This window comes from Erythrolamprus reginae, chromosome 2 (genome assembly GCF_031021105.1).
Source record: "Erythrolamprus reginae isolate rEryReg1 chromosome 2, rEryReg1.hap1, whole genome shotgun sequence".
NCBI classification, from domain to species: domain Eukaryota; kingdom Metazoa; phylum Chordata; class Lepidosauria; order Squamata; family Dipsadidae; genus Erythrolamprus; species Erythrolamprus reginae.
This window is the reverse complement of record NC_091951.1, coordinates 71139516-71167057: the sequence shown is the minus strand read 5'-3', so window position 1 is coordinate 71167057 and position 27542 is coordinate 71139516. Positions and strand designations below refer to the sequence as shown.

At 39.4% G+C, this 27542-nt stretch overlaps 1 protein-coding gene across 3 annotated transcripts in view; it reads right to left on the bottom strand.

Annotated features, from left to right (window-relative positions):
* IFT122 (intraflagellar transport 122) overlaps positions 1 to 27542 on the bottom strand; it is an 81184-nt gene that overhangs the window by 18653 nt on the left and 34989 nt on the right. For 2 of the 3 annotated variants that reach the window (XM_070738298.1, XM_070738297.1), the window contains 7 exons: positions 23800 to 23961; positions 16396 to 16562; positions 10196 to 10367; positions 8380 to 8482; positions 4708 to 4848; positions 3595 to 3692; positions 3245 to 3345 (listed from right to left, as the gene is read on the bottom strand). In XM_070738298.1, coding sequence (XP_070594399.1) covers positions 3245 to 3345; positions 3595 to 3692; positions 4708 to 4848; positions 8380 to 8482; positions 10196 to 10367; positions 16396 to 16562; positions 23800 to 23961 — 944 coding nt within the window. Of the gene's footprint in view, positions 1 to 1684; positions 2616 to 3191; positions 3346 to 3594; positions 3693 to 4707; positions 4849 to 8379; positions 8483 to 10195; positions 10368 to 16395; positions 16563 to 23799; positions 23962 to 27542 lie in introns of those variants that run through there. The other variant, XM_070738299.1, reaches the window with a different exon arrangement.

The window sequence follows — 27542 nt, the reverse complement described above, 5'->3', positions numbered from 1 at the left end:
GTTTATATGTATGTTTGCTTAATAATGGGTTTTTTTTAATATTTTAAATTGTAAATTATTAGATATGTCATGAACTGTTTTATTGTGTTGTGATTAATTAATTAAATATGACTTTCTAGCTCTCTCTACTCACTGTTGTCAGTGAGCTATTATTTGGATTAATTTAGCAGTAGCTATTTTCAAACCCTTTGCATAACTGGGAAAAAAGTCCCCAGTTTGGATTATTGAAGAGTGTTCTTAGCATTTTACTCAATGTCAATACTTCTGTTTTAAGATTAAAGATTAACGTGTCTTAATCCTCCGGCCACGGTTGCTTTTGATGCTCCAGAATTGTTGGAAACTTTGAAGACAGGTTCCCATGCCATTATTCTAGAGAAGAGTTTTCCTTTACCTGTAAATTGCTGCAGGGTCATTTTATATTCTCCTTCTAACAGGAAAAGGAGCTTTTAAAACCAAAGCAATTAGCATGAAGTGCAAATGTCTACAAAAATTAGTCCAAGATTAGATGTCCCTGGAGGAAACTGCCTGGTGAATGATATTCATAAAGAATTATCTGACTTTTCTTTCCTATCCAGATACTCTTCCTTTAGCCTCAACTCTATCCAGTTGTGTTTCCATCATTCTCTTTCTTTCCCAATATAGAATAAGAGAGTTGGAAGGAACCTTTGAAGTCCTCTAGTCCAGTGTTTCCCAACCTTGGCAACTTGAAGATATCTGGACTTCAACTCCCAGAATTCCCCAGCCAGCATTCGCTGGCTAGGGAATTCTGGGAGTTGAAGTCCAAATATCTTCAAGTTGCCAAAGTTGGGAAACCCTGCTCTAGTCCATCCCCCTACTCAAGCAGGAAACTCTATACCGGTGATGGCGAACATTTTCAGCACTGAGTGCTGAAACTGGAATGCGCATGCGCCAGAGCCTGGAAACCTGAAGACCAGCTGGGTGGCGCCCATGTGCATGCCGGGCAGCTGGTCTTCCTGTTTTCGGACTGCGCATGCATGTTAGCCAGTTGCTGGCACACCAGCACACATGAAGACCAGCTGGCGACAGCCCATGTGCCAACAGAGAGGGCTCTGGAGCCATAGGTTCACCATCATGGCTCTATAACATTTGAAAGAAATGGCAGGTATATACAGTTGTATAGGCAATATACACTAGTAGTCATTCATTCATTCATTCCTTTAGATTTCTATGCCGCCCTTCTCAACAACTCAGGGCGGCTTACAACTTTAATACTATATACAGTTAATGTTTACTCCCATGCTCTTTCCATCATGCTTCTTTTTTATTCTAACTACTTCTGCTGGAAGGAAGGAGAGAAATGTGCATAAGTACATTGTATTTCTGCGTGGGACCGAATGGATTGAAGAATTAACCTTGTAACTGTTTTACAAGCAATTAATTTTAATTATTAATTTTGAGTTTCTGCTCTTGGCAGGATGGGGGCAAGGAATATGGCTTCTGTTCCATATATACATACTTATACTTTCTATAAGTGTGGGTGAAGATGCATATATTCCCACAAACAAGTGCCTATATATTTCTGGCCTTCAGGAAACATGGCTTTGCCATTTGCTTTGGGGATCCAGTAATATGGTTATGGAGCCTGCCACATGGCATACTGTTAGGAAAACAGAGTTCTCTCCTGCAGATCATGTATTTCTAATGTTTTTATTGTTTTAAATTATTTTGTTTCTTTGTTTGTTGTTTTGTTTTACTATTTTGTGTTTTTAACTTTATATGATGCTCATCGTCACGTACATTTGATGGGAGAATTACACAAATTTAGCAAATAAATAAAAATCAATCAATTAATCCCATTCACACATTGTTGAGACGGTAGGGACAGTAAGTCTCTAGAACTACATTTAGCACACTTGGTAAGCATGATTTGTCAAATAATGGAGAAACTGGAGATTGCTTAGGATTTTTGTCTTGTGTTTGTGTGTCTGTTTGTGTACCTTTCTCTATCTATTTTTCCTGGAGTGGTGGGCAGGAGCAGGGTAGATGCTTTAGAATCAGGATTATATTCCTTTAGGATAATACTGGAATTGATTTTATTAAAATAGTGTAGGGGACTAGGATTACTATAACTGATTACAATTTCCACTTAATTCAGAGAATTGTGGAATGATGAACTTGAACGCTCTCTGCTTGTGAACCAGAGGAAGACCGCTTTAAAGAATGTGAGATTAATTTAACTTAAAATGCGATTAATATAGCAGATAAGTCTATTTCACGTACTGGATGCCCCAACAAGTGATTAATAAGACTGGAAACAATCACCTTGCTGCTGGAAATGTAATTTAGAAAGTGACAGATTAACTCACACATTTGCCCTATTATTGTCACATTTGGGCTTGAAATTCACTGAAAGGTTAACATGACTTTAAATTGATTAAAGAGTCAAGTTGAAATCAATTTGCTAGTTAAGAGAGTGTATGTTCCACTTGGCTATATCCCCAGCATTTGGAATCAATCAACATAAAAATAAATGGATTTTTCATGCAGCGCGGATGTCCAAAAATTACTCTTACACAATACTAGAAGGATAAATCTATACCTGATTTGCAGCAATCAATTCTCATCAACATATGATCAGTCAACCCATGATTTATCTAAAAAAAGGCAAGGAAGAAAACTTTCAAATAATCTGTTCAAAATATTTGGGAGCAATTTTTTTTTGCTCATGACATAGATTTCCAGTCTTTTTCTTTCCTTTTTTTGTTAGGAGGGAAGTGATAAATTATATTATTTTATTACTTTGTTTATATGTGTAATTTTATTTCTTTTTTTAAAAAAATAGTGCAATGCAATTTTAAATGATGCAGCATGTCTTCTCATGTTTCCCAATAGTGGAACTCAGAGAGGTAGCTATACTAATCTACTGCAGCAAAATTAAGAATCTCATGACAGATTTTATATAAAAGATATTTATGGGGGCATAGGTTTTACTGGGCTAAAGCCCATTTTATCAAGTTCTGACCAACTGAAAGACATATTTTCTAAGTTGCATGTTTTCATGATTTATAAGTGTTTCAAAATTATTTAGGAACTGTTTTATGATATCCAACATAAAACATAGTGTTAAAAGATTTGTAGGCTGTGAAAAGGAATAATCATGCAATATAATAACCCTATAGTCTTGCAGGGTGTAGTATACAATCCACCATTGAGCCTTCTATTCTGCTCACCAAATAAGCCTTGAATTTGACATATGCCTTTGCCTCTCCCTTTCAAAGGATACACTTTAGAAATCCCCAAAGGAGTTTCCTTGGTAAGGCTATGAATTAAAAACCTAGACACATTGAAGAGTGTTTCAGGTAAGTAGTGATTGAAGGGTTCTTCCTGTAGTGGAAAAATAAAAGTTTATTCCCAGATTTCTATCTCACACACAGGGGTGCAGCAATATCAAAGTAAGAGTTTTGACAGGCAAATAATAAATAAATAAAATACACAAAAGAAGTTAGCTGTATTGACAATCTCACAACAGTCTCCCCATGGCAGCAGACTTCTAAAAACAAATATGACATCCATGAACTAGCTCATGAAAGTTTGAGGGTCAAAGAGTGAATTGCAACCATGTAAATATCTTACTGTGCATTTGTGGATGAAGTGATAGGCATGATACAGTTCTGCCAAGTGCTGGAAATGGTGAAACTTTTTTAACATTTCGGTCTTCTGGTCCTTGTTGTCTGAGGGAGGGAAAGGCAGTACCAGCATAAAACCTCTGAACAGTTGCCAGCCCAATAATGAAAGACTTATGCTGAAAGAACCTTGCATTAACGCTCCTAAACAAATGTGCATCCAACCAGAGCTTTTGTAGTTAACTTTGCATGAAATATTGTACTTTAAAAACAGGAAAATCAAGGCACAAACAGCACTGAACATTCATTTGAACATAGCTGGGTACTGTGGCTAACAATGGAATACATTCGCCTTCCAGTTCTTGAAAAATCAAACCGCAGAAGTTACAAGCAAAGAGAACAGCAACTTCCAACTCAACATTTGGATTTTAAAAGCACTTTGGAATTATCTGTTATCCTCTAGCAACTGGCAGACATGTTTACTTGGAAGCTAATCCTTCTGAGTTCAGAGAGAGAGATTTCTAGTTAAGTGAACAGAACAGTTGTAATCTCAGCTCAGTTTACTAAAGACGACTGATCTGTATCTTATGTGTACTTGCAAAATAAAGAAACCTTTGTATAATGTCATAGAATAAAAGAACATCACTCTGCTTTAATCCACCATGTTATAATGGTATAAACTTACTTGGACCTAATTCTATACTAAACAAGTAGTTAAGAAATAAGGGACAAATTATTTTCTTCTGGCTCAAGCCCAGTTTTGTGATATAAAAACTATAGAAATGATTACTGCCTCTTTCAGAAAACTGTTAGATGAATAAGGAACATCTCAAATGAGCTTGTGCTATCTAAGGAAGGACAGAAAATGTGGAAACATAGCAGGAACGTTAGTAGAAAGTGGTTTCTATGCTGATACCTATTCTCAACATCATTTGAAAAAATAAGATTATAATAATCTAAATACTGGGCCCTGATAAGAACCCCTCCCAATTTAACCCCCCTCCCCAATCTCAGGGGTCCTATATGACGAAATTCCCAAAGAACATTCATTGAAAATCTCAAGAGTATGTTAGATAGTCTATTTCAATGCGTGAATAAAGTAAACTTGCTAGCATTTCCTTACCTTGAGCTATATCTAAACACTGCATGGACAACATCCAGTAATAATATCCTGCATCATTGAATCGGCTTTCTACCACAGCATTGTGAGTTAATTGTTCCAACACTTTAACAGCTTCAGTCTGTCTGCCAGCTTTATGGAATGCTACAAAGGGGAGTCAAAATAAAGAAAACTGTGATTAAGCTAATGAATCTAAACATCAACAACAAAGCATCCAAAAGGATTGTGTTCTTCTGTTTTTCTACACTCTGCAGGGAAGTTTAATATAGTGCTACATGTATTTCTAAACAGAAGTCTTGTGGATTTTGTGGTAACCCCCCTTAGCTTCCTAAATGCATAATCTATCAAGCAAAGAAGCTGCACAATTTCTAGTCATTTGCAAGGTTCTCTTCCTGGCTCCCAATAAGTGTCACGACGAGGGAATATCAGTATGAATTGTACTTGCTATTACGGTAATAGTAAAAGCCAGGACAACAATGATTGGGTATTTCAAACTGTGGCTAATAAAATCAGTATGGATGTCTTTTCACAGAGCAATATTATAGGTAATCTGTGAAATCTAAAGTCACCTTGATGTGTAAAAGGGCACATACTTAAGTTTAGCCTCTACTGACTTCACAACTAAAAGCAAAATGACTAAATCTATTAGGCGTCTCTGGCAATTACAGAACGGCAGACTATTTCACAGGCCAGCTTTCCAGCAAAAAGAATAAAAATTAAGTCTGATCCTTTCACCAATATAAACCCAGGAATTTAGGACACACACCATTCCACACCAGCAGTGACTTATTTTCCCTTAAACATTATGCTTTGTATTCACAGTCAACCTGCTACAAAATAAGAGTCCATTTGCAATTTAAACTCTATCACGTGGTAACCGCCGATATAGGCAATGATCAATCCTAATTCAATTGAAGTGATCAAAAAATACAAATACATAGTGATTTATTAGATTTATCTGGAAAATTAAAAAGTAGAGAAAAATTAATGGAACAAAATTTAATGATGGATTGGTGGTCTTATTTATGATTAAAATTAAAGTACAGTGGTATCACTACTTAAGAACTTTTCTACATAAGAACCAGGTGTTCAAGATTTTTTTGCCTCTACTTAAGAACCATTTTCTACTTGAGAACCCGAGCCCGGAAAAATTTCCCAGAAAAATTTGAGAGTGGCACAAAGGCCCGGCCAGTTTCCTTTCCATTCCCCCTTTAATCCCAGCCATCTGGGCTGCCAGAGGAGCCTCTTGGTGGCGCTTAAGGAGGCTTTGGCAGTCCAGAGCGAACGAAACATTTTCCTTTCTCTGGCGTTTGGAGAGGGAATAAACCTCTGCCAGCGCCCAGAGAAAAGAAACGCTCCCTTCGCTATGGGCAGCTGAGGAGTCACCACAGTGAAAGAAAGGCGCCGGCTACAAAGTGAGTGAGCGAGAGGGGATCCCTTCAGCATGGGAAGGAAGACGCAGCAGGTAGTAGCAGCAGCAACCAGTGTATGGGAGGCAGCCTCGCGCCAGTGTATTGGAGGTGTGTGCTCCTCCTTACCGCCTCAGAGTCCCTCTTTTTTTTTTAAGCCTTAAAGTTTGGATTTTTTTAAATTCCCCTCACCTCACCTTCTTCCTTCAGCAGTAGCTGTCCTCCTCCTCTTCCTCCTCCTCCTCCTCCCACCCAAATTCCGAGCTTTTATTTCTTTCCTAAAGGGTTTGCACACATTATTTGCTTTTACATTGATTCCTATGGGAAAAATTGCTTCTACTTAAGAACGTTTCTACTTAAGAACCTGGTCACGGAATGAATTAAGTTTTTAAGTAGAGGTACCACTGCATAAGAGAGATATGGAGGAGACAGGTATAGAAATGGAAACACAAAAATTAGATAAAATTTTGCTGGGCCCAGAACAAAAGATAATATCCAAATTATATAAATATTTGCTTGAATTCAAAAGGATAGAGAATGTAGTTAAAGATCCCATGAAAGCAAAGGCAAGAAATATAGGTCATAATATACATCTAGCTGACTAGGAGAGGATCTGAAATATAAATTGTAAAATAACAAAATCTGTGACATTTAAAGAGAAATATTATAAAATGTTTTATAGGTGGCATCTAATACTATCAAAATTGGCCAAAAAATATCCAAACACCAAGTCGGCTTGTTGGAACATAGGTACCTTCTTTCATATGTGGTTGTTGTGCCCTAAAGCTAAGAAGTACTAGAAAAATATTAATTGACTGGTTACAACAGATTACGGGAAGACAGATTAAATACATTCCAGAATTATTATCTGGGGTTTTTTTTAGTTTTCTTCTTGACTTCATAATTAAGAATCGGGACAATGGAACAATATGGTATATTGTAAATAGATATGTGAATTGTGAAGTATGAAATTTAGAGATAGATTTGTGAAAAAAATGTTATGATGTTTAAACATAAAAAACAATTTAAAAAATAAATTAAACTCTGTCACAGTATCCCATACAAATGCAGGTAACTTTATGAGCTGTAGGATTGCTTTCATGGTCCTTAGGATGACAGTGCTAGGAATTAGCTGCAACGTTCTATATACATCACCACCATTTCCACCCAAAATTATCAGAAAACTGAAGAAATATAATGCACTAGCCCTTTAATGTAAGCTCGGAGAAACCTAACTGGAAAACAAAACAAAAATCTCTTTTAAAAACAGGAAAGCCATGCAATTTTTAAATCCTGACATAGATCTCTCAAGTTCTTTCAGATAATATGGCATGTTTATAATGAATACATCCAATGTATATCACACAGAAATTGCTGCTCTATATAAAGTGCATAAAATGGGATTCTGAAATGTACCTCAGAAAATATGGAAGCTATTCCCAAGCAGACTAGTCTCTTGATAAGCTAGAATATGAATATTCATATTTACAATACCCTTTAATCACAAAAAGTATGAGCAAACATACTTTAGTTCATTTAATAAGAGATACCATGCTATGTGAATGCACAGAAACAATTTTCTAGATATAAATATAGTACTGTAATAAATTATTTTAAACAAATTGTTCTTAACTAATTTATTAAAGTAACTTAAAATAAAAACATATTCATGAATATTAATATATCAATTGGATTATTTTAAAGATTTCTGTCTTTTAATTAAAATGTTAAATCAGTCATCAACAGATACATAGAGATGAAGCACATTTATATACTATTCAAAAGAAACAATAAAAAAATCTAGAAAAGAAACAAAATGAGAACACATCCCCATCAGCATCCAATACTTAGAAAAGCAGGGATCAGGTAGAAGACCATACCCTAAACAAGGTACCATCACAGAGAAAACCACCCACTCATCAAGATTAGCAGAACTACTTTTATATAAATTGGTGGCAAACCCCACACTCACTCACACTGATTATATTACTCAGGTGGGCAATGAAACTTCTGCAATTGCGTTTAGAGAGTACCAAGAACTTAATCATTTTATTTATTTTTATTTACCAAATTTCTACACTACCCAGCTCTCCTAAATGATTGCCACTTCAACTCTGAGCTACAGATACTCCCTTCTATTGAAATTCAATATTAACGTGCCTCCCAAATAAACATTATGCTTGTTTTTAATTTCAGGGAAGTACTGAATTACCAACTTAATAATAGTAGTACTGTACTGACAATAAGAGTAGCAATACACTCTTACCTTTTTGAGCTTCTTCAAATCTATCATTTTCTGCTAGCCACTGAGCGTATGGAACATAGACATCATCTTTAAATTCAAGGTGCTTTTCTGACAAAGCAAAAGCCTAAAGTACAGAATAAGTTCATGTTTAGGAAAATAATTACAGCCTAAAAATGCAACTGAATGTTATTGTTTTCAGATCCATAGATTTCAGGATTTATTATGTACCAGACACTAAGATATTTAAATAAGTATGTGTCGCTATTTAGTGGCAGCCAGTAATAATGTCTTGTCAAACCCTGAACAACCATCTTTGGCATTTAACATTCTGATGTCACAGCCCAATAGGTTATCTATATCATTAACAATTAAAGAAATTGTCAGATGGCAAATTTCCCATGGAAATGGTTGATTTATTCTTAAAACATTACTGCAAAATGGATCTTAATTGTGCTACTGCATATGTGGATAGTGAATTTATTCTTTGATTGCTGATTCTTATCTAATCCAATGGCTTCCCTCTGCATGTAAAGAGGAGGATTTATCAAGAATACAAAACCAAATCTCCCTAAAATAGTCCCTAAGGAAGGAAGCCCAAACAGAAAATGAGAGCTTTGACCAATTCACTCTGCTCAGCATCTTTACACTGCCTTTGACAGGTAGACTATTTCCCATCTCCTTTGGGCAATCCTGCCAGCTTCTCTTTGCAAATACAGACAGTATTTGTGCATGGACTGTTTAGATTTATGGTGGCACCACATAAATAAAGACTTACAACTAGTCCTGAATAGTCACTTGATCAAAATTTGGAGCACTTGGCAGCTTGCCCACACTTATGACTGCAGGGGCAACTCAACTGCCACCATCTGCCTACCTTCCACCATCTCTGCATTTTTGGCCTGCTGCACTCCATGGCCATTGTTGCCTACCCGACCTTCCCTGTCTTCTTTCTCCCAATGCTGAGGCTTGCCTGCCCTGGTCCTTTTCAAGGAAGCTGCTGGTCCCGGAAAGCTTTATTCGCAAGGTCAGGCATAGATATTTCCTGACAAAACCTAGCTAGGGCAATGGCGTGCAGGGCAGTAAGGACATTGATTTTTCATACCTCTAAAAGATTACCTATCCTGATGCTTACAATTGCTTGGAGATGTTTGCTACATTTAATTCTACCTAAAGGAAGATGCATGGAAGTAGATTCCCCTTTCACTCTCAGAATGTTTAGCATCTTGAGCAATGGTGAAATCCCAAAATTTTTACTAGCAGTTCTGTAGGCGTGGCAGGGGAAGGACACTGCAAAATCTATATTCCCACCTCACTCTGGAGCTAGCCAGTGGTGGTATTTGCCGGTTCGCTGAACAATTGAAAATTTCCCCTATTGGTTCTCCACAACCTGTCAGAACCTGCTGGATTTTACCCCTGGTCTCGAGTCTTGAAACATCTTCTTTTCATGTTTAAAGTGAGGGGTTGTTGGCTATTCTATTTCAAGATTTAAATACTGTGTTATTGGCTTGATTTGCATAAAAGTCAGGGATCTAATGTTGCATGTTCCCCAACACAATATTTATGTTAAAAACTCCAAGAAATAGAATAGAAAATAGAATAGAAAACCAAATAGATGACAACATAATGGAGCATTTTGTATGAGAGCATGCGGATTGAACAGAATCCTGAACAAAGGTTCTGCAGTGAAAGATCTGTCTGCAAATTGAAACACATTAAAATGCATGCCCAATTTAAATAGAAAGGGGGATTTTGTTCATACAGTGTAAAGATTTAAAACTACATAGGCATCAATACCTAGAAATGATAAATGATTCCCTTAAGAGAGGGCTGCATTTACCTCATCCCACTGCTGAGTTTCCACATAGAGCTGTGTCAAGGCCTTCAGATCACCAATCTTGATATAGGTTTCTGCAGCATATCCATGGTTCAATAACTTTTTAAAATAAGAGGCACACTTCGTCAAAGGTTCCCGTTCTGCTTTATCCAGCTTTCGAGCAATATCAATCAATCTTAATTTTAAAAAAAGAAGAAGAAATCTAGCCCCGGTATTATCCATAAGTCTTCCTAAATGCACATGTATGCATACACAGACACACACCCGCACAAAAAAAGCAAAACCACGCAGGATGCTGCCAGAGATGCAAGCAAACAGATGAACAATTGTTTACATTTATACTCCAGCAACTTTTTGCCAAGCCACAAACCTGGAACTGCTGGAGGACAAAAGCTCTTAACTAAATAAATTCACATTCTAATGTCTGAAACAGAGACCTTTTATTTAGATTCCACAATTTGCAGGCTCAATGAAGCCTCCAAGTCTTTCAAAAGGACTCCATGGGATCTTATTAAAATCTTAAGAACGGCATCTTACAGTCAAAATGTGCCACATTTTCAGAAATGTGTTCTGAAGCCTTTGAAATCGACATTAGGCAAATCGGCATCTTTATCTGTTGTGTAACTGATATCCCATAACTATGCCTGACCTTGAATAGTACAATTTGTTTCTACGATTGCAACTGTTGTACGATGTTTCTGAAAAGTTCTACTTGCTTGTCCGAGGCACCAGCTGTGTAAATGCGGAGAGCAACACTGAACTTGTGCTTTTGAAAAAGAAGTATGTAACTAAGCAAACAAAAGAATGTTCTGAGAGAGACATTGTGAGCATTTCAATCACAGCAAGACACAGGCCTTGTAGGAAACCTATGATAGCCCGTGGTGGCCCAAAATCAGGATTTTAGTATTTAGTTTTAGTAGGGATTGGATACTGTAGCCTAGAGGATAATTCTCTGCCTTACAAGGCAAAGATTGCAGGTTCAAGTCCCAGTGGGTATGGCTAGCTGATGAGGCCAAAATAAGGCCGAAATAGATCTATCTTAGTCTCCCTTAATTTTCAAATTCAGCAAAAAAACATGTGACACATACAGATAGATAAAATTAACTGCCTTGGAAATGGCCCTAGGTTGGGCCGAGAGGCAAAAAAGGAGCTGTGATGTTCCTTCAATACACCAGGGTGATTCGACACAAAAATATGTAACCCTTCCCTGGTGCAGAGCTGAAGGGATTGGATACTATAGCCTAGAGGATAATTCTTTGCCTTACAAGGCAAAGGTTGCAGGTTCAAGTCCCAGTGGGTATGGCTAGCTGATGAGGCCAAAATAAGGCCGAAATACATCTATTCTAGTCTCCTTAATTTTCAAATTCAGCAAAAAAAACCCTATGTGACATATATATATATTAAACAAGACCGAAATAGCGCTATCCTAGTCTCCCTTAATTTAAATTTTTTTTAATTTTAATTAAAAAAATTAATTTTAAAAAATCAGCAAAAACATGTGATATATGGTAAAGAGCTGAGGGATCAGGTCTGGTGGCTCAGCTGTTAATTCTCTGCCTTACAAGGCAGAAGCTGCCAGATCAAATCCCAGTAAGGGTGTGGCTAGCTGATGAGGCCAGAACAAGTCCGAAATGGTGCCATCCTAGTCTCCCTTAATTTTAAAATTTCAGCAAAAAACATGTGATACATACATACAGTGGAACCCCGACATACGAGCAGCTCTACTTACGAGCTACTCGAGATACGAGCTGGGAGAGTAGAGAAATTTTTGCTCGACTCACGAGCTTCCATTCGGGATACGAGCCGAGAAGAGCCGGCCTGGCTTGCTTTGCTTCCGAGCTGATGCAGAGCCGAATAAAGCGTCACGCCCCTCTGACGCTTTCGGCGGCTTCCGAAGCGATGCTGGGCTCTTTTGCCGCCAAAAGCGTCAAGGGGGCGTGACGCTTTATTCGGCTCTGCAAAGCAAACCAGCCTGACTCTTCTCCGTTCGTATCCAGCGCTTGGTGAGTCCTTGGCTTCTGCTGGGGGTGGGGGGATCTGAACGCTTTCTGCTGGGGGTGGGGGGATCTGAACGCTCTCCCTGGCTGGGAGCACTTTCGCTGCGAGAGAGGGCTTTCCCGAAAGGGATGGAGAAAGCCCTCTCTCGCAGCGAAAGTGCTCCCAGCCAGGAGGCTGCGAGAGAGGGCTTTCTCCGCCCTTTCGAGAAAGCGCGCCTGTCTGAAAAGATCGCCGCCGGTCTGGTGGGGTTTTGCAGCAACCTCCGAGCAACCTGGGCTCGGAGGTTGCTGCAAAACCCCACTGGACCGGCGGCGATCTTTTCAGACAGGCGTGCCGATTCTCCGCTTTTAGCAGTGAGCGGAGAATCGGCGCGCCTGTCTGAAAAGCTCGTAGCCGGCATGGGGGGATTTTCCATGCCGGCTACGATCTTTTTAAACAGATGCGCCGATTCGCCGCTCACCCGGAGTGAGCGGAGAATCGGCGCGCCTGTCTGAAAAGCTCGTAGCCGGCATGGGGGGGATGTTCCATGCCGGCTACGATCTTTTTAAACAGATGCGCCGATTCGCCGCTCACCCGGAGTGAGCGGAGAATCGGCGCACCTGTCTGAAAAGCTCGTAGCCGGCATGGGGGGATTTTCCATGCCGGCTACGATCTTTTTAAACAGATGCGCCGATTCGCCGCTCACCCGGAGTGAGCGGAGAATCGGCGCGCCTGTCTGAAAAGCTCGTAGCCGGCATGGGGGGATGTTCCATGCCGGCTACGATCTTTTTAAACAGATGCGCCGATTCGCCGCTCACCCGGAGTGAGCGGAGAATCGGCGCGCCTGTCTGAAAAGCTCGTAGCCGGCATGGGGGGGATGTTCCATGCCGGCTACGATCTTTTTAAACAGATGCGCCGATTCGCCGCTCACCCGGAGTGAGCGGAGAATCGGCGCGCCTGTCTGAAAAGCTCGTAGCCGGCATGGGGGGATTTTCCATGCCGGCTACGATCTTTTTAAACAGATGCGCTGATTCGCCGCTCACCCGGAGTGAGCGGAGAATTGGCGCGCCTGTCTGAAAAGCTCGTAGCCGGCATGGGGGGATGTTCCATGCCGGCTACGATCTTTTTAAACAGATGCGCCGATTCGCCGCTCACCCGGAGTGAGCGGAGAATCGGCGCGCCTGTCTGAAAAGCTCGTAGCTGGCATGGGGGGATGTTCCATGCCGGCTACGATCTTTTTAAACAGATGCGCCGATTCGCCGCTCACCCGGAGTGAGCGGAGAATCGGCGCGCCTGTCTGAAAAGATCGGAGCCAGCATGGAAAGCCCCCCCATGCCGGCTCCGAAGCACCGGGCACCCCTCAGCCGACGTCTTTTCCCCTCAGCCCTCGGGCTTGCACGCATTAATCACTTTTCCATTGTTTCCTATGGGAAACAATGCTTCGACCTACGAGCTCTTCGACATACGAGGTTCCTTCCGGAACCAATTAATTTCGTATGTCGGGGTTCCACTGTACATACATACATACATACATACATACATACATACATACATACATACAACAATAAAATAAAATAAAATAAATAAAATAATCAAAAAAATAATCAAAAAAATCAGGATGAGTCTAGTAGCAGTTTTTCCAGACTACAGTAGACTTTATTGAAAGTCATAAGTTTTTCTGAGCTATATCATTTCATCAGATGCAAGAGAGACTATAGCCTGAATGGGCAGAAGAGAAGGAAAACAAAGTGGTTATGTAGGTTATTATATATGAAACAGATTCTAAATAACTGACCAATTAACAATTAATACCCTTTTAAAAAGTATTCCTGAGATAATCTGTGATGGTGATTTATACATGAAAGCAAAGCAGGCATCTAGTTTCATTGCAGGGTCTCATTCCCCTGTTAGCATCACTGTCCTGTTGTTTTTCATTGCTTGTGAGAATGTACCTCAGGTTGGTTGGGTGGTTGTCTGTTTGAAAGCAGAGGCCCCTTGCTGCCTCATGCATGAGAAAATGTAAATATCACAGTCCAGTATGGGCTATAGTGGTTTGAGTTATGAGCTGTAGGTGAAAACTAGTGGTGACATCTACCGGTTCTAGTGGCTTGCTACCGGTTCTCACAAACCAGTAGCGGCAGGAGGCTCCGCCTACCTGCCCAGAGGACATCAAAAACGCTCTGCAAATGCAAAGCACTTACTGGGTGACATGTAGCCTTCTGTTACTGTTGTGTCTTGTAATAGACTTTTGTTGCAGGTAATCCAGTTCCTCTTCTTATTTGTCTACTGATCTAGTTGAGTGGGTAGTTCAATTTCCTGACTTCCTGGTTTAATTCCTCAGCTGACTGTCTTTGCCAAGTGCATCAGAACAAAGTAATTGAAGCATAGAGCAAGCTTGATTATCTGGCTGACAGGCTTGATTATGTATTCAGGATGGAAACGGAAAGCAGGGAGATGTGCCTTGTGATATGCAGTTTCCTGTATAACATTTCTGTTCTATTATGTCCCTTTACAGCAGGGGTAGGGAACGTTGGCTCTTCTATGACATGAGGACTTCAACTCCCAGAAGTCCTGAGCTAGCATGATTGACTCAGGTATTCTGGGAGTTGAAGTCCATAACTCATAGAAGAGCCAACGTTCCCTACCCCTGCTTTACAGTGTATCAAGGAGGTGAACCTATCCTGTAGATCATGGGTGTCAAACTCGTGGTGTCACACTGCCGTCCTATGACGTGTCATGATTTTTTTTCCCTTTGTGGAGCTGGGGTGAGTGTGGCCTGCGGGCCACCAGTTTGACACCCTTTCTTCAAGGCTAAGATTAATGATGAGGTAAAAGTTGTTGAAGTCATGAGATAATTGGATGAATAATTGTCATCAAGTAAAGGAAGGGTTGGGGGAGGGAGGGGTATATGTTGAGAAAGCATTGTCCCAGCTCAGCTATCACAGCTGCCACAGGCCCCCAACAACTACATACATAAAATGAGAGGCGCCTTCATCTGACAACACTACCCCCTCTGATCTCTATACATATAGGACAAACAAAATAATCTCTAGCACAAAATAATTAATACCAGGAATCAAAACATGAACAAAATAATATTGAAGCTTTTCAACCTCCCAGCACAATTCATTATAGATCTCAAGGTAGTTTTTTTTTAAGCTTTAATAGCACAATTGAGCAAGAGATTGCTAAACTCATATACATCAAAAGATTTCAGCTGTCTCAGATGATCTCAATAAGCCTAATGGCTTTACAATTGCTAATTGATATTTGTAATCTGTTTCACATGTAACTTGCAACTGCATAACCATCTTGTCTTTCTTCCCCTACTCTTGCCATTGAAACGTAATTCTTATATCAATCTGTAGCCATGCCATTGCATCTGATGAAGTATGTTGTAGCTCACAAAATTTCTCATGCCTTTTAGTAAAAAATATTTTGGCGGAAAAGTCTCTTCCTAAAATCAGGATATGGGGCAGTTATGTCAATAGTTTCATATTATCAATTTGTATATCATGTTGGCTGAGTTCTAATTCAAAGACTTCTGAACTTTTTCACAAGGCTAAAATGCAGTCTCTACCACATACGGTGTTTTCCCTAAAATAAGACCCAGTGTCTTATTTTTTTTTTGAACCCTGAAACAAGCGCTTGGCCTTATTGCCATGCATTTAAAAGCCCAATTGGGCTTATCAGGGGGTGTCTTATTTTGGGGGAAACAGGGTAGTTCTCCCCTCCTTCAATGTAAAGTACAGATAGTCCTCAACTTACAACAATTCATTTAATGACTGTTCGAAGTTATAATGGCACTAAAAAATAGTGACTTATGACCATTTCTCACACTTATGACCGTTGCGGTATTTCCATGATCACATGATTAAAATTTGGATGCCTAGCAACTAACTCATATTTCTGGTGGTTGCAGTCTTCTGCAGTCACGTGGTCACCTTTTGCCACCTCCTGACAAGCAAAGTCAATGGGGAATCCAGATTCACTTAATCATCATGTTACTAACTTAACAACTGCAGGGATTCACTTACAAAACTGTGGCAAGAAAGGTCGGAAAATAGGGCAAAGCTCATTTAACAAATGTCTCACTTGGCAACAGAAATGTTAGGCCCAACTGTGGTCATAAGTCAAGGACTACCTGTAGTAAACGGTTGAAACAAATATCAATATTTCTCTTGAAAACGTAATAGCATATTTCTTGGCAACACAGAAAGACATACACATCAACCCAGCCTTGATCTCCGCTGATTTCTATGGCCTTCATATGCTCCCCTGCCGTCATGTACATCTCTACTGCTGCTTTGGGTTCATTGATGTTCTTGGCCCAGTCTGCTTGCTTTGTGATTAGCATCTTTGTATCTTTGGGGTCCCCAGACCCAAGGAATTCCTGAGGAAGTAAATGAAATATTCTTAATTAAGCTTTTGCCTCAATTAGCCGTGGCAACTCAGTTTCAACTGGGGTGGGGGGTTAACAAAACTGGAATTTACAATATACTATACTAAGAAGAGCAAACAAGAAAAGCCGAAATGTCTAAATCACTTGATTACTATTGATTTAATCATGCCTTTTATCACAAAGAAAGGGGCTGGAGGGGGGAACCTTTCAAAGTTGAGGCAGGGAAAAAAACAGTCATCTTTAGAAAAGCAGAATTTCATTTTGATGCTAGAGGGGAAAATGCAAATGAAACATCAGTTTTTGATTGCTTTCGGTAGTTTGCCAAATATGACTTTCCTGAGTAAAGTTAAGACTTAGTGATGTTATTCTTTAAAATGCTCACTCTCACAATATGCCCATGGATTTATCATGAATCTGAGTAAAAACATGTTGCGTATTCAACAACATATTCAACACAACTTATGGAAAGAATTAACAAACTGGGAAGGCTGGAATGTTGTATCTGACCCATGAAATTCAGGGTAACATAATGGTTTACTGGAGCTCTTTTAACAGTGGTACTAAAGAATACTGGACTATGGGGATTAATGTTTTTTTTCAAAAGGTAACAGTTAAAAAACAGAGAATGTAAAGTCTCAAATGCAATCTATACCCGAGGTGATATTGACTTACTTTCCCTACCGGTACACCAATGTGATTGCTTGCACACACAGTTGCTTCTGTTGTACATGTGGCCTTCTGCACATGCGTGTCGCTTGCATGCATGCGCGTGACTTCAAAATGTGCCTAAATTTTGGGCGCCATAGTGCCGGGCAGGTGGGTGGGCCCAGCGATGAAACCCAGCAGGTTCTGGAGAACTGGTAGTGGAAATTTTGAGTAGTTTGGAGAACCAGAAAATACCACCTGTGGCTGTCCCCAGAGTGGGGTGGGAAGGGAGATTTTTCAATATCCTTCCATTGCCATGCCCACCAACCCATGCCCACAGAAATGGTAGTAAAAAAATTTGGACTTCACCATTGGTCGGGCCCATCTGCAGATCGCTACTACCAGTTCGCCTAAACTGGTCTGGACCAGATGAATATAATCTCTGATCTCTACCATAACCAATGATGAGATGGGAAGTATTGCTTGCTAAAACATGGGAGAGAACCCTGTGACTTAACCATGTATAACCCTATGGAGCACTTCTAATCCAAGTATTTCTAGTAAAGTTTTTAAAAAATATATTTTTGGTTAGAACAGGGCTGTTAAACTGACGCCTCACAGGCCGAATGTGTCACGCACTGGCCACGCCCACACCCGGTTTAGCGAAAGGGGAAAAGTCATGATATGTCACATGATGATGCCATGATGATGCGAGTTTGAAACCCCTGGCTTAGAAGAATCTGATGTTCTGAGTGGGTGATTTAAAAAGGGCGTTTGCCTTTCTTTGACTGTCAGGAGCAAAATCAAGAAATGAGACACAATATTTACTGGTATAATTGGATTTGATACCTGAATTATACGGAGAAATGTCACTTTCATGGATTGCAACTATTTGTGAGTTGAAAATAATATGTGATTAATATCGCTAAATAAATTAAAGTCACATGTATATGTAGTCTCTCGAACTGTGTCTCTAGATTAAAGGATATCCAACTGATCAGAAATATTTATAATTACTTTATCTCAAGAAATAGATTTGTTACAACTCCAGCAGCCAAAGACTGGCTGGCCTACTAATAAATAGATGTAAAATTTGAAAGAACAGGTAAACTTTGATATAATTATCCAGCACTGTGTAAATTGACACCAAAATCAAAATTAAGCATCAAAGAGCCGGGGTGACGCAGCAGGCAGAGTGCTGTACTGCAGGCCACTGAAGCTGACTGTAGATCTGTAGGTCAGCGGTTCAAATCTCATCACCAGCTCAAGGTTGACTCAGCCTTCCATCCTTCCGAGATGGATAAAATGAGGACCCGGATTGTGGGGGCAATATGCTGGCTCTGTTAAAAAGTGCTATTGCTAACATGTTGTAAGCCGCCCTGAGTCTAAGGAGAAGGGCGGCATAAAAATAGAATGAATAAATAAATAAATACATACATACAATCAGCTCTGATTAAATTTGCAAAATGAAAAATACTAAGAATGGTCAAACTGTCATTTTCCTTAATACATAATAAATATTATCCACAATTCACTACTCGGTTTTGCATATATAAAGTACTTATATGGAAACTTTATTTGCAATATTATCCAAAATATTTCATTTTACATCCTAAACATATCTGCCACAAGTCCTCTGAGCTGAAGGAAGCTTACCCATGTGCGGAAAATTTCAGTGGACATTAGAAATGCTAACATTCCAATATTAGCATAATGGCAGATTTTTAGTTCATGAGTTTATGTATCACAATATATAGACCTGCCAATTTTAAGCCAAATATTTAAGAGGAACTTGTAAGAAGTAAATGTTATTCCAATATATAAATGCAATTTGCATTTCAAATGAGAGTTTTCTTTTCCCCTAAGAATAAAATCCAGTAATCTATGTGTGTACATGGAAATGGTTTTGTTCAGTAATAGATAAGCTTAATCTTTAATGAGTGATTAGTGATACTATCCAGTAGACAGCTTTTTTACTTATTCTGATAAGAAAAATATCATGGAAAACTTCCAAAGTTCCATCAGCCGCACATAAAACTGTCACATTTTTCAAACGCCGCCCAATTTTATTTATTCTTGGGAATTCAGTTTTCAGACTTACATAAAAACAACTTCAGATTTTACTTTTCAGGAAACAAAAATCATTGCAGAAATTGTTAATTCAAAATTATTACTGCAACACTATACATTACAATTTTAAGTACAGTACTTTTGTATGTTTAACTATACTTTTGTGTAAAAATGCATTTTCATCAATACTTTGCTTTCCTCACATTTTTCTACCAAGTTTTCTTTCTATTTATATATCGATCTAATCTATCTATCTATCTATCTATCTATCTATCTATCTAAATAAATAAATAAATAAATAAATAAATAAATAAATAAATAAATAAATAAAATTTATGCATGGTATGTCTGTATGTATGATTGGTTTCTTAAATTGGGGTTTTAAATTAACCTAAATATTAGATTTGTTTATATTGTCTTATTATTGTTGTTAGCCACCCCGAGTCTACGGAGAAGGGCGGCATACAAATCTGATAAATAAAATAAATATCTATCTATCTATCTATCTATCTATCTATCTATCTATCTATCTATCTATTATCTATCTATCTATCTATCTATCTATCTATCTACCTACCTACCTACCTACCTACCTATCTATCTGTTGTGGCCTGTCTGTGTCCCGCTCAGCTGATCACGGATTCTGAGGATCAACAGATGGATGTGTTTTAGTATCCTAGGCCACTGTACTTGGCACCCTAGTCTGATAATGAGGAAGTCAGAGAGGATGTAGAGCCAGAGGCTAAAAGCCACCCAAGGTCTGTTGCACCTCCAGGGTTGCCCGTGAGTGACTCAGGAGAAAAGGAATAGCCTCTTCTCGATGCAAGAGTGCACAGAAATATTAGCAGGCAGGAATGGCTGAACAGGAAAAGATCTATGCATGAATAGCATAATAGAATAGTTAGCCATGCCTTCTAGCTATATAAGGGCAATTTTGTAATGAGTGAATGCGGAAGTCAACTGTATACAGTGATCTCTCGATTAGCGCGGGGGTTACGTTCCAAGACCTCCCGCGCTAATTGATTTCCGCGTTATAGTGGTGCGGAAGTAAAAACCACCATCTGCGCATGTGCGCCATTTTTTCATGGCCGCACATGCGCAGATGGTGGAGTTTGCGTGTGGGCGGCGGGGAAGACCAAGGGAAGGTTCCTTCAGCCGCCCAACAGCTGATCTGCTCCGCAGCGCGGAGCCGAAGATGGGGTTTCCCCGTTGCCGCGCTGCGGAGCGGATCAGGTGTTGGGCGGCTGAAGGAACCTTCCCTTGGTCTTCCCGCCGCCCAGGCAAAGGGGAAACCCCAAGATCACTTGCCGCTTGCCGTATTGCAGCTTGGAGCCTTGCTTCGCCTCCTTCGCTGCAATACGGCAAGCGGCAAGCGATCTTGGGGTTTCCCCTTTGCCTGGGCGGTGCTGTGGCCATGCGGAGCCGCTCATCTAGGGGGGCGTGGACCGGCAAGGTGCCCTCCACTCTCTCTCTTTCTCTCCCTGTTACCGGTGTGGTATAAGAGAGAGAAAGAAAGAGAAAGGAGGGCGACTTGCCAGTCCACGCCCCCCTGGATGAGCGGCCCCGCATGGCCCCAGCGCCGGACTCCGTTGCCGAACGCCGAAACCGGAAGGGGCGAGGTGGGGGGGGGAGAACGGGAGGCTCAGCATTCCATCAGTCGCAGCGCTGGCTGTCAACTTTTCTTTTTAGCACTGGGGAGGCAAGTCAGCTCCTGCCCAGTTTTAAAAAGAAAAGTTGACAGCCAGCGCTGCGGCTGACGGAATGCTGAGCTTCCCGTTCTCTCTCCGCCCCCTCGCCCCTTCGCCCCCGTGTTCCTAGGAGAAGTGCTGGTGAGGAGCAGAAGGTCTGTCTTGCCTCAATCCCCAGCACTTCTCCTAGGAACACAGGGAGGCGAAGGGGCGAGGGAGAGAAAACGGGAGGCTCAGCATTCCGTCAGTCGCAGCGCTGGCTGTCAACTTTTCTTTTTAGCACTGGGGAGGCAAGTCAGCTCCTGCCCAGTTTTAAAAAGAAAAGTTGACAGCCAGCGCTGCGGCTGACGGAATGCTGAGCTTCCCGTTCTCTCTCCGCCCCCTCGCCCCTTCGCCCCCCTGTGTTCGTAGGAGAAGTGCTGGTGAGGAGCAGAAGGTCTGTCTTGCCTCAATCCCCAGCACTTCTCCTAGGAACACAGGGAGGCGAAGGGGCGAGGGGGGGGAGAGAAAACGGGAGGCTCAGGAAGGGAGCTCGGGAAGGAGCCCACGGTCAGTCGGCTGCGGGCGGGAGGAAGGCGAATGTTCCGCTGCCGCCAGCATGGCCTGGCTGGCAGCGGAAGATGTAACGGAGCCCACAGGGGATTCGCCTTCCTCCCACCCGCAGCCGAGACTGATCGTGGGCTCCTTCGCAACCTCGGAGAGCTTCCAGGGCATGAAAGCTCACGAAAACCAGGAAGCTCTCCGAGGTTGCGAAGGAGCCCACGATCAGTCGGCTGCGGGCGGGAGGAAAGCGAATGCCACGGGGCTGGGCTCGGCTCCCCCCTCGGCTCCCCCCCTTACCAGCCCCGCCGCGGAAGGCTCCATTCTGTTCCCTGCCGGCCCGATTGAGCGGCCGGCGGTCTCCATTCAGGGAACAGAATGGAGCCTTCCGCGGCGGGGCTGGTAAGGGGGGGAGCCGAGGGGGGAGCTGAGCCCAGCCCCGTGGCATTCGCTTTCCTCCCGCCCGCAGTTGACGTCCACCCCCTCCTCGGTGTCCCCGGCACCCAGCGTCCCCACGCCGCCTCCACCTCCCGGTAATGCGCCCGACCTCTGCCTCTCTCTTTCTCTCTCATATACCACGCCGGCAACAGGGAGAGAAAGAGAGAGAGAACTAGCGTGGACTTATTTTTTATTTTTTAATATTTTATTTTTTTAATTAATATTTTTTGAAAAACCGCGTTGCAGCGTTTCGCGCTAATCGAGACCGTGCTAATCGAGGGATCACTGTAATCTGAATGACGGATTATCTGAGTTTGATGTGGAACTAATGAGTTTATTAGAAGGAACTTCTTATCTCTGGGCTGCCTGCCAATTCAGGTGTGCTAGCTGTGTGGTCAAAGAAGAATTAACTATGAACCTTATATCTGTTCTCAGACGATAATTAGCTGACACAGAAAAAACATTCTTTGCTTGTTGATGCATTTTGCAAACCTTTCTGCTTTATCAAATATTAGAATTATATGTTTTAAAACTTGCAAAATTTGGGTGTGTGGACCTATTTCCTGAAGGGCTCATCGTGGGGTCAGAACACTATCTATCTATCTATCTTACATATTTTATATATTCTATTTGAAAAAGGATACTTGTTTGATCCAATCTTTTCTTAAAATGCAATACTTTTCATTGTCCCAAAGAGTTTACTGAAATGGGGCATAATTCCATTTTGGTTTATGCGTATTTCAGGAAAAACAAAGTCAGTTTATCTAAGTGTGTTGCATACAGTTATATGCAAATCCAGGACTTTATTCACTTAATTATAGAGAATATGCTTCAAATGAAATAAAAATGTCTGTTTAGAACAAACTTCAATGCAGAGGACCACAGAGTAATTCCTATTTGTACAGTATTTTTAGTTAGCTTACAGTGGAATTTTGAGAGCTGTGTTATGCTGACATACATGGAAGGCTTCAAGATGGATGGGCTTGGATTATAGTATCCTAAATGGACAAAATATACCTATTGCCTTGAAAAGAGGAGTTGTGTGGGGTATAAAGTATAAGTTTGGTGTAATTATTAAGGCATCAAACTAGAAACCAGGAGATTATGAGTTCTAGTTCTGCTTTAGGCCCAAAGCCAGTTAGGTGACCTTGGGCTGGTCACTTTCTCTCAGCCCTAGGAAGGAAGCAATGATAAACTACTTCTGAAAAATCTTGCCAAGAAAACTGCAGCAACTTGTTTGGCAGTTTCTGAGAATTGGACACAATTAAATGGAAGGGGGGGGAAAATGGGAGCATAGTAATATTTCGGGTCTCACTTTTTTCTTAAGTTCCTGGTTGTGAAATAAATACTCCCATAAAATAATAACGTTTATCCTTCATATATAATAATTAAAGACATATATACGACTGAACTCTTTAGGAGGAAAAGATGCTTTTGGTGGAAATGTGTGCCACATAATTATTTATAATTCTCTTTCAAATACACCCAAAATCTGGTCTGACCACAATACTTAAAGGCCTTGGCAGCAAAAATAAAAGAATGTGGGTCCTAGCCTTATCCTTCCTAAGGAAAAACCTTATTAAACTGAAGTTTAAAACGACAATGCTGTTCTGACATGTGTGGTCCTAGGCAATATATTGCAACATAGCCATGCTATAACATAAGGCAAATATTACATGATGCGTAAGAAACAATAACACCATCAAATTGATCCTTAGAGGCTAATGATATTCCTTGAGATTTCTGAATAGGCCTAAAAGAGGATGTGTGTAACAGAACCGAACAGGTTGATTCATGGACACCAAGTCCAAGGAACAATAAACACCCAGGAAAAAATGTACACGTACCTTTGCATAGTCAAACATGCACAAGTCTGTATACATATCAAGTGCTAGGTTTTCATGGCTATTTCTTTTGTACAACTTGGCTGCCTCATGGAACTTTCCTTGGTAGGCATTAATCTCTGCTAGAAACAGGTCACTATTGTTCTCACCACGCTTCTTCCTTTCCTTAAAAAATAAAACAATAAAGGACAGAAATAGTTTAGTGAACATAATCAGGCAGAAAACATGACAGGCTGGAGCATCTGAAAATATTAAGCTATGTTTCACAAAGCTTTTAAACTGATTACTTGCATATAAACCAACTTAGACCTTTTGACATGAACAGCACTGCTTGAAAGCTTTTCATACTAAGTCTTCCAGCTCTTTTCACCTACCCGTAACATTCCAGAAAAACCGGTAAAACACCCCACTATAAAAATAAGGAAAAATGGGGGGGGGGGGGAACTTATTTAAAACATCTGTCTGTTTTATAAAAAAATTCAAATTGCCTTTGATTAACATGTTGCTAATCAGGCAACAATACTTTCAATATGCACATGTACACAGTGTATATTTATGTATGCATATGTAATGTTATTTCTTTAACTTAATAATTTTAGGAAGCTATCAGAAGACTGCAGTCGAGAGGGTGAATGGAAAATGTCCTTTTGTGAGTTTCTTTAAGTCAGGGTTGTTGAAAATCTGTTGCCATCCAGAAATTGCTAACCATAACTTCCAGCTGTTCTCTCTGTTAGCCATGCCATTAAGGCTGATTGATGGGAGTTGACATTTAGTATTATTAGGAACCCTATATATCACCTAAAAATTCACTCATTTGAAGTCCCAATCCTATTAAATATTAACTTGCATCATATCTCAACAGTATGGATTAAAAAAAAATCTTCCATTAATAAAGCCATAGGTTCACCTGAATTAAGAATAGAAATCAAACACGAATGAAGAGAAAAAGAGAACAGAAATCAAACATTTCACAGACTAGAGGAATATTTGATATCCTATTATAACATCTTAATTTCATTTTGAAAATATTTTTTGTTTCTTTATGGATGAAATTTATATGGCAAAAAATAATGAACCACAAATATACTGCTCAAAAAAATAAAGGGAACACTCAAATAACACATCCTAGATCTGAATGAATGAAATATTCTCATTGAATACTTTGTTCTGTACAAAGTTGAATGTGCACAACAGCATGTGAAATTGATTGTCAACCAGTGTTACTTCCTAAGTGGACAGTTTGATTTCACCGAAGTTTGATTTACAGTACTTGGAGTTATATTGTATTGTTTAAGTGTTCCCTTTATTTTTTTGAGCAGTGTGTATTGTCTTTTTAAAATGGGGTATGCAATATACAAATAAAATTGTTATCTGAAACATGAATTTTAAGTTACTAATTGCAATAAAAGATACTGACTGGAGAAAAGGATTAGGAGACGGTCTAAATCTCTGTTTCTTTGAGATCAACAGTTTCATTATAGTTTCATTCTTAGGGTTTAGGCATAAGGGCATGATTATCTATAGTTTTGCACATAATTTATATGAATATATTGTGTGGGGGGGGGGGCACAAACACATGCACAAGTGCTGGGCTATAGTCCCTTCCATATGATTAATGAACTCTAGTCCAGCACTTGTGTTTGCATGTGCGCTCATATAAATGATGTGCAAAACTATAGATGATCAGGCCCTTATATCTAAACTCTAAGAAATAACATCAACTCAATATTCGCAGTGATCACAAATATAACTCTTCCAGGCAATTTACCCTTGCTGATTCTATCTATAACAGTCCAAGGGGAAATCTGAAAAGAAATACAATCCATACGGATATGTGATGCCATGTATTAATCAACTGAGCATGAAAGACTGAAAAATATTCAAAATTATTGACTAAGAAAAGAATAGCTTCATCCATCTAAGCCTTTTTCACAAACTGGGATTTAAAGAGTTTAAGTCATCAGATTTTTTAAAAAGACTAGTTTGACATTCTATTTTAATACACTTGGTGTTTTTATTTATTTACCATCATTTTCATGACTATGATCATTCCCTGGTGAGTTATAAAACAAATGTGTTAAAATCAATGCCAAATCACAAAATCACGTTTAGACCATTTTAAAATAAGCCAATTAAAATGGAAATATCTAAGAGAACAAAAACAATTAAAAACTTTTTTTTTTAAAAAGAGCCAGAATGAACACGCATATTTTAAAGAGTTTTTAAAAACAACCATGAGAAGAAGAAGCTAAATATCAGAAACACTTGACATATTCATCGGGGAAGAGTATAATACAAAAGAAGATTTCATGCTTTGCAGATCAACACCATGTACAGTAATATGAAACATAAATGGTTTGTATGACTTAAATGATAGATATGAAACAACATTCAGCTTCAATCCCTTGAAAGTGCTTCATGGGTATTGGAACAGCAATAAAAAGAGGTTTATTATGTATTTGGTGGAACACATCCCTGATACCAATCCTTCTCATTTTATCTCACGTGCTACCCAATAGCCAATTAGGAACTGGACTGTAAGACTCCAGGAGTTCAACAACTATTTCCTAAGATCAGCTGTGGCTGATAACTTGAACTCTGAACAGAAAATAAATACTCATACTTGAAAGTGACCATGACTTAGTTTGACATAGTCAAACAGTGTTCCTGGACGAATGCCAAAATAACCATTAAGATAAAAATAATGATCCACCAGGCTTGTGTCCTCATTGCCCTCTTATGTCAGCCAATTTTAGTTGTCAAAAAACCCACAACCTTTTACCATCACCATGCACATTCAGAATCTACTAGAATTGGGTGGCCACTAAAGTTAAATTAGCAATAATAATTTCCATTTTCCTCTAGGATGTAAGACAATCAGGATTTTCTTGGGGGGAGGGGGAGGGCTGGTTTATGTATTTCATTTGTCAGATATCAATAAGAATTCTTTTTAAAATCTTGATCTGTTGTGACCTGCTATGAAATGAAAAGCCCACTACCATGACATACGGAGTCTACGGAGAGGGGCGGCATACAAATCAAATCAAATCAAATCAAATCAATAAATAAAATAAATAAAATAAATAAAATAAATAAAATAAATAAAATAAATAAAATAAATAAAATAAATAAAATAAATAAAATAAATAAAATAAATAAAATAAATAAATAAAATAAATAAAATAAATAAAATAAATAAAATAAATAAAATAAATAAAATAAATAAAATAAATAAAATAAATAAAATAAATAAAATAAATAAAATAAATAAAATAAATAAATAAAATAAATAAAATAAATAAAATAAATAAAAATAAATAAATAAATATTAAAATAAATAACTTAAATAAATTAAATAAATTAAATAAATAAATAAAAACTATCTGTAATTTTAAAATGCCTATATGGCATGTTAGTATGCATAAGCATTATCAGAACCAAGTGATGTCGACTGCTACTTTAAGGACAATCACAATTTTCTAAAAGCGAAAGTCTCAACAATGTTGAGCAAACAATGTTGCTTGGTTGTGGTTGTTGTTTTGCCATAAGGAATCAGGAAAATAGATTAGCAGAGCACCTGGGTTATTTTGTTCACTGTTAAGTATGCTTGTATCTTCCAGTCCTCTGAAAGGCACTGAGAACGAAGAATATTTCATTAAAAAAAACCAGTGAATCTAACTTGTAAACCTTTATCTCCAATTATTTGGGCATTTTACAACTCTTACCCCAAAGCTGCCAAAAACTGC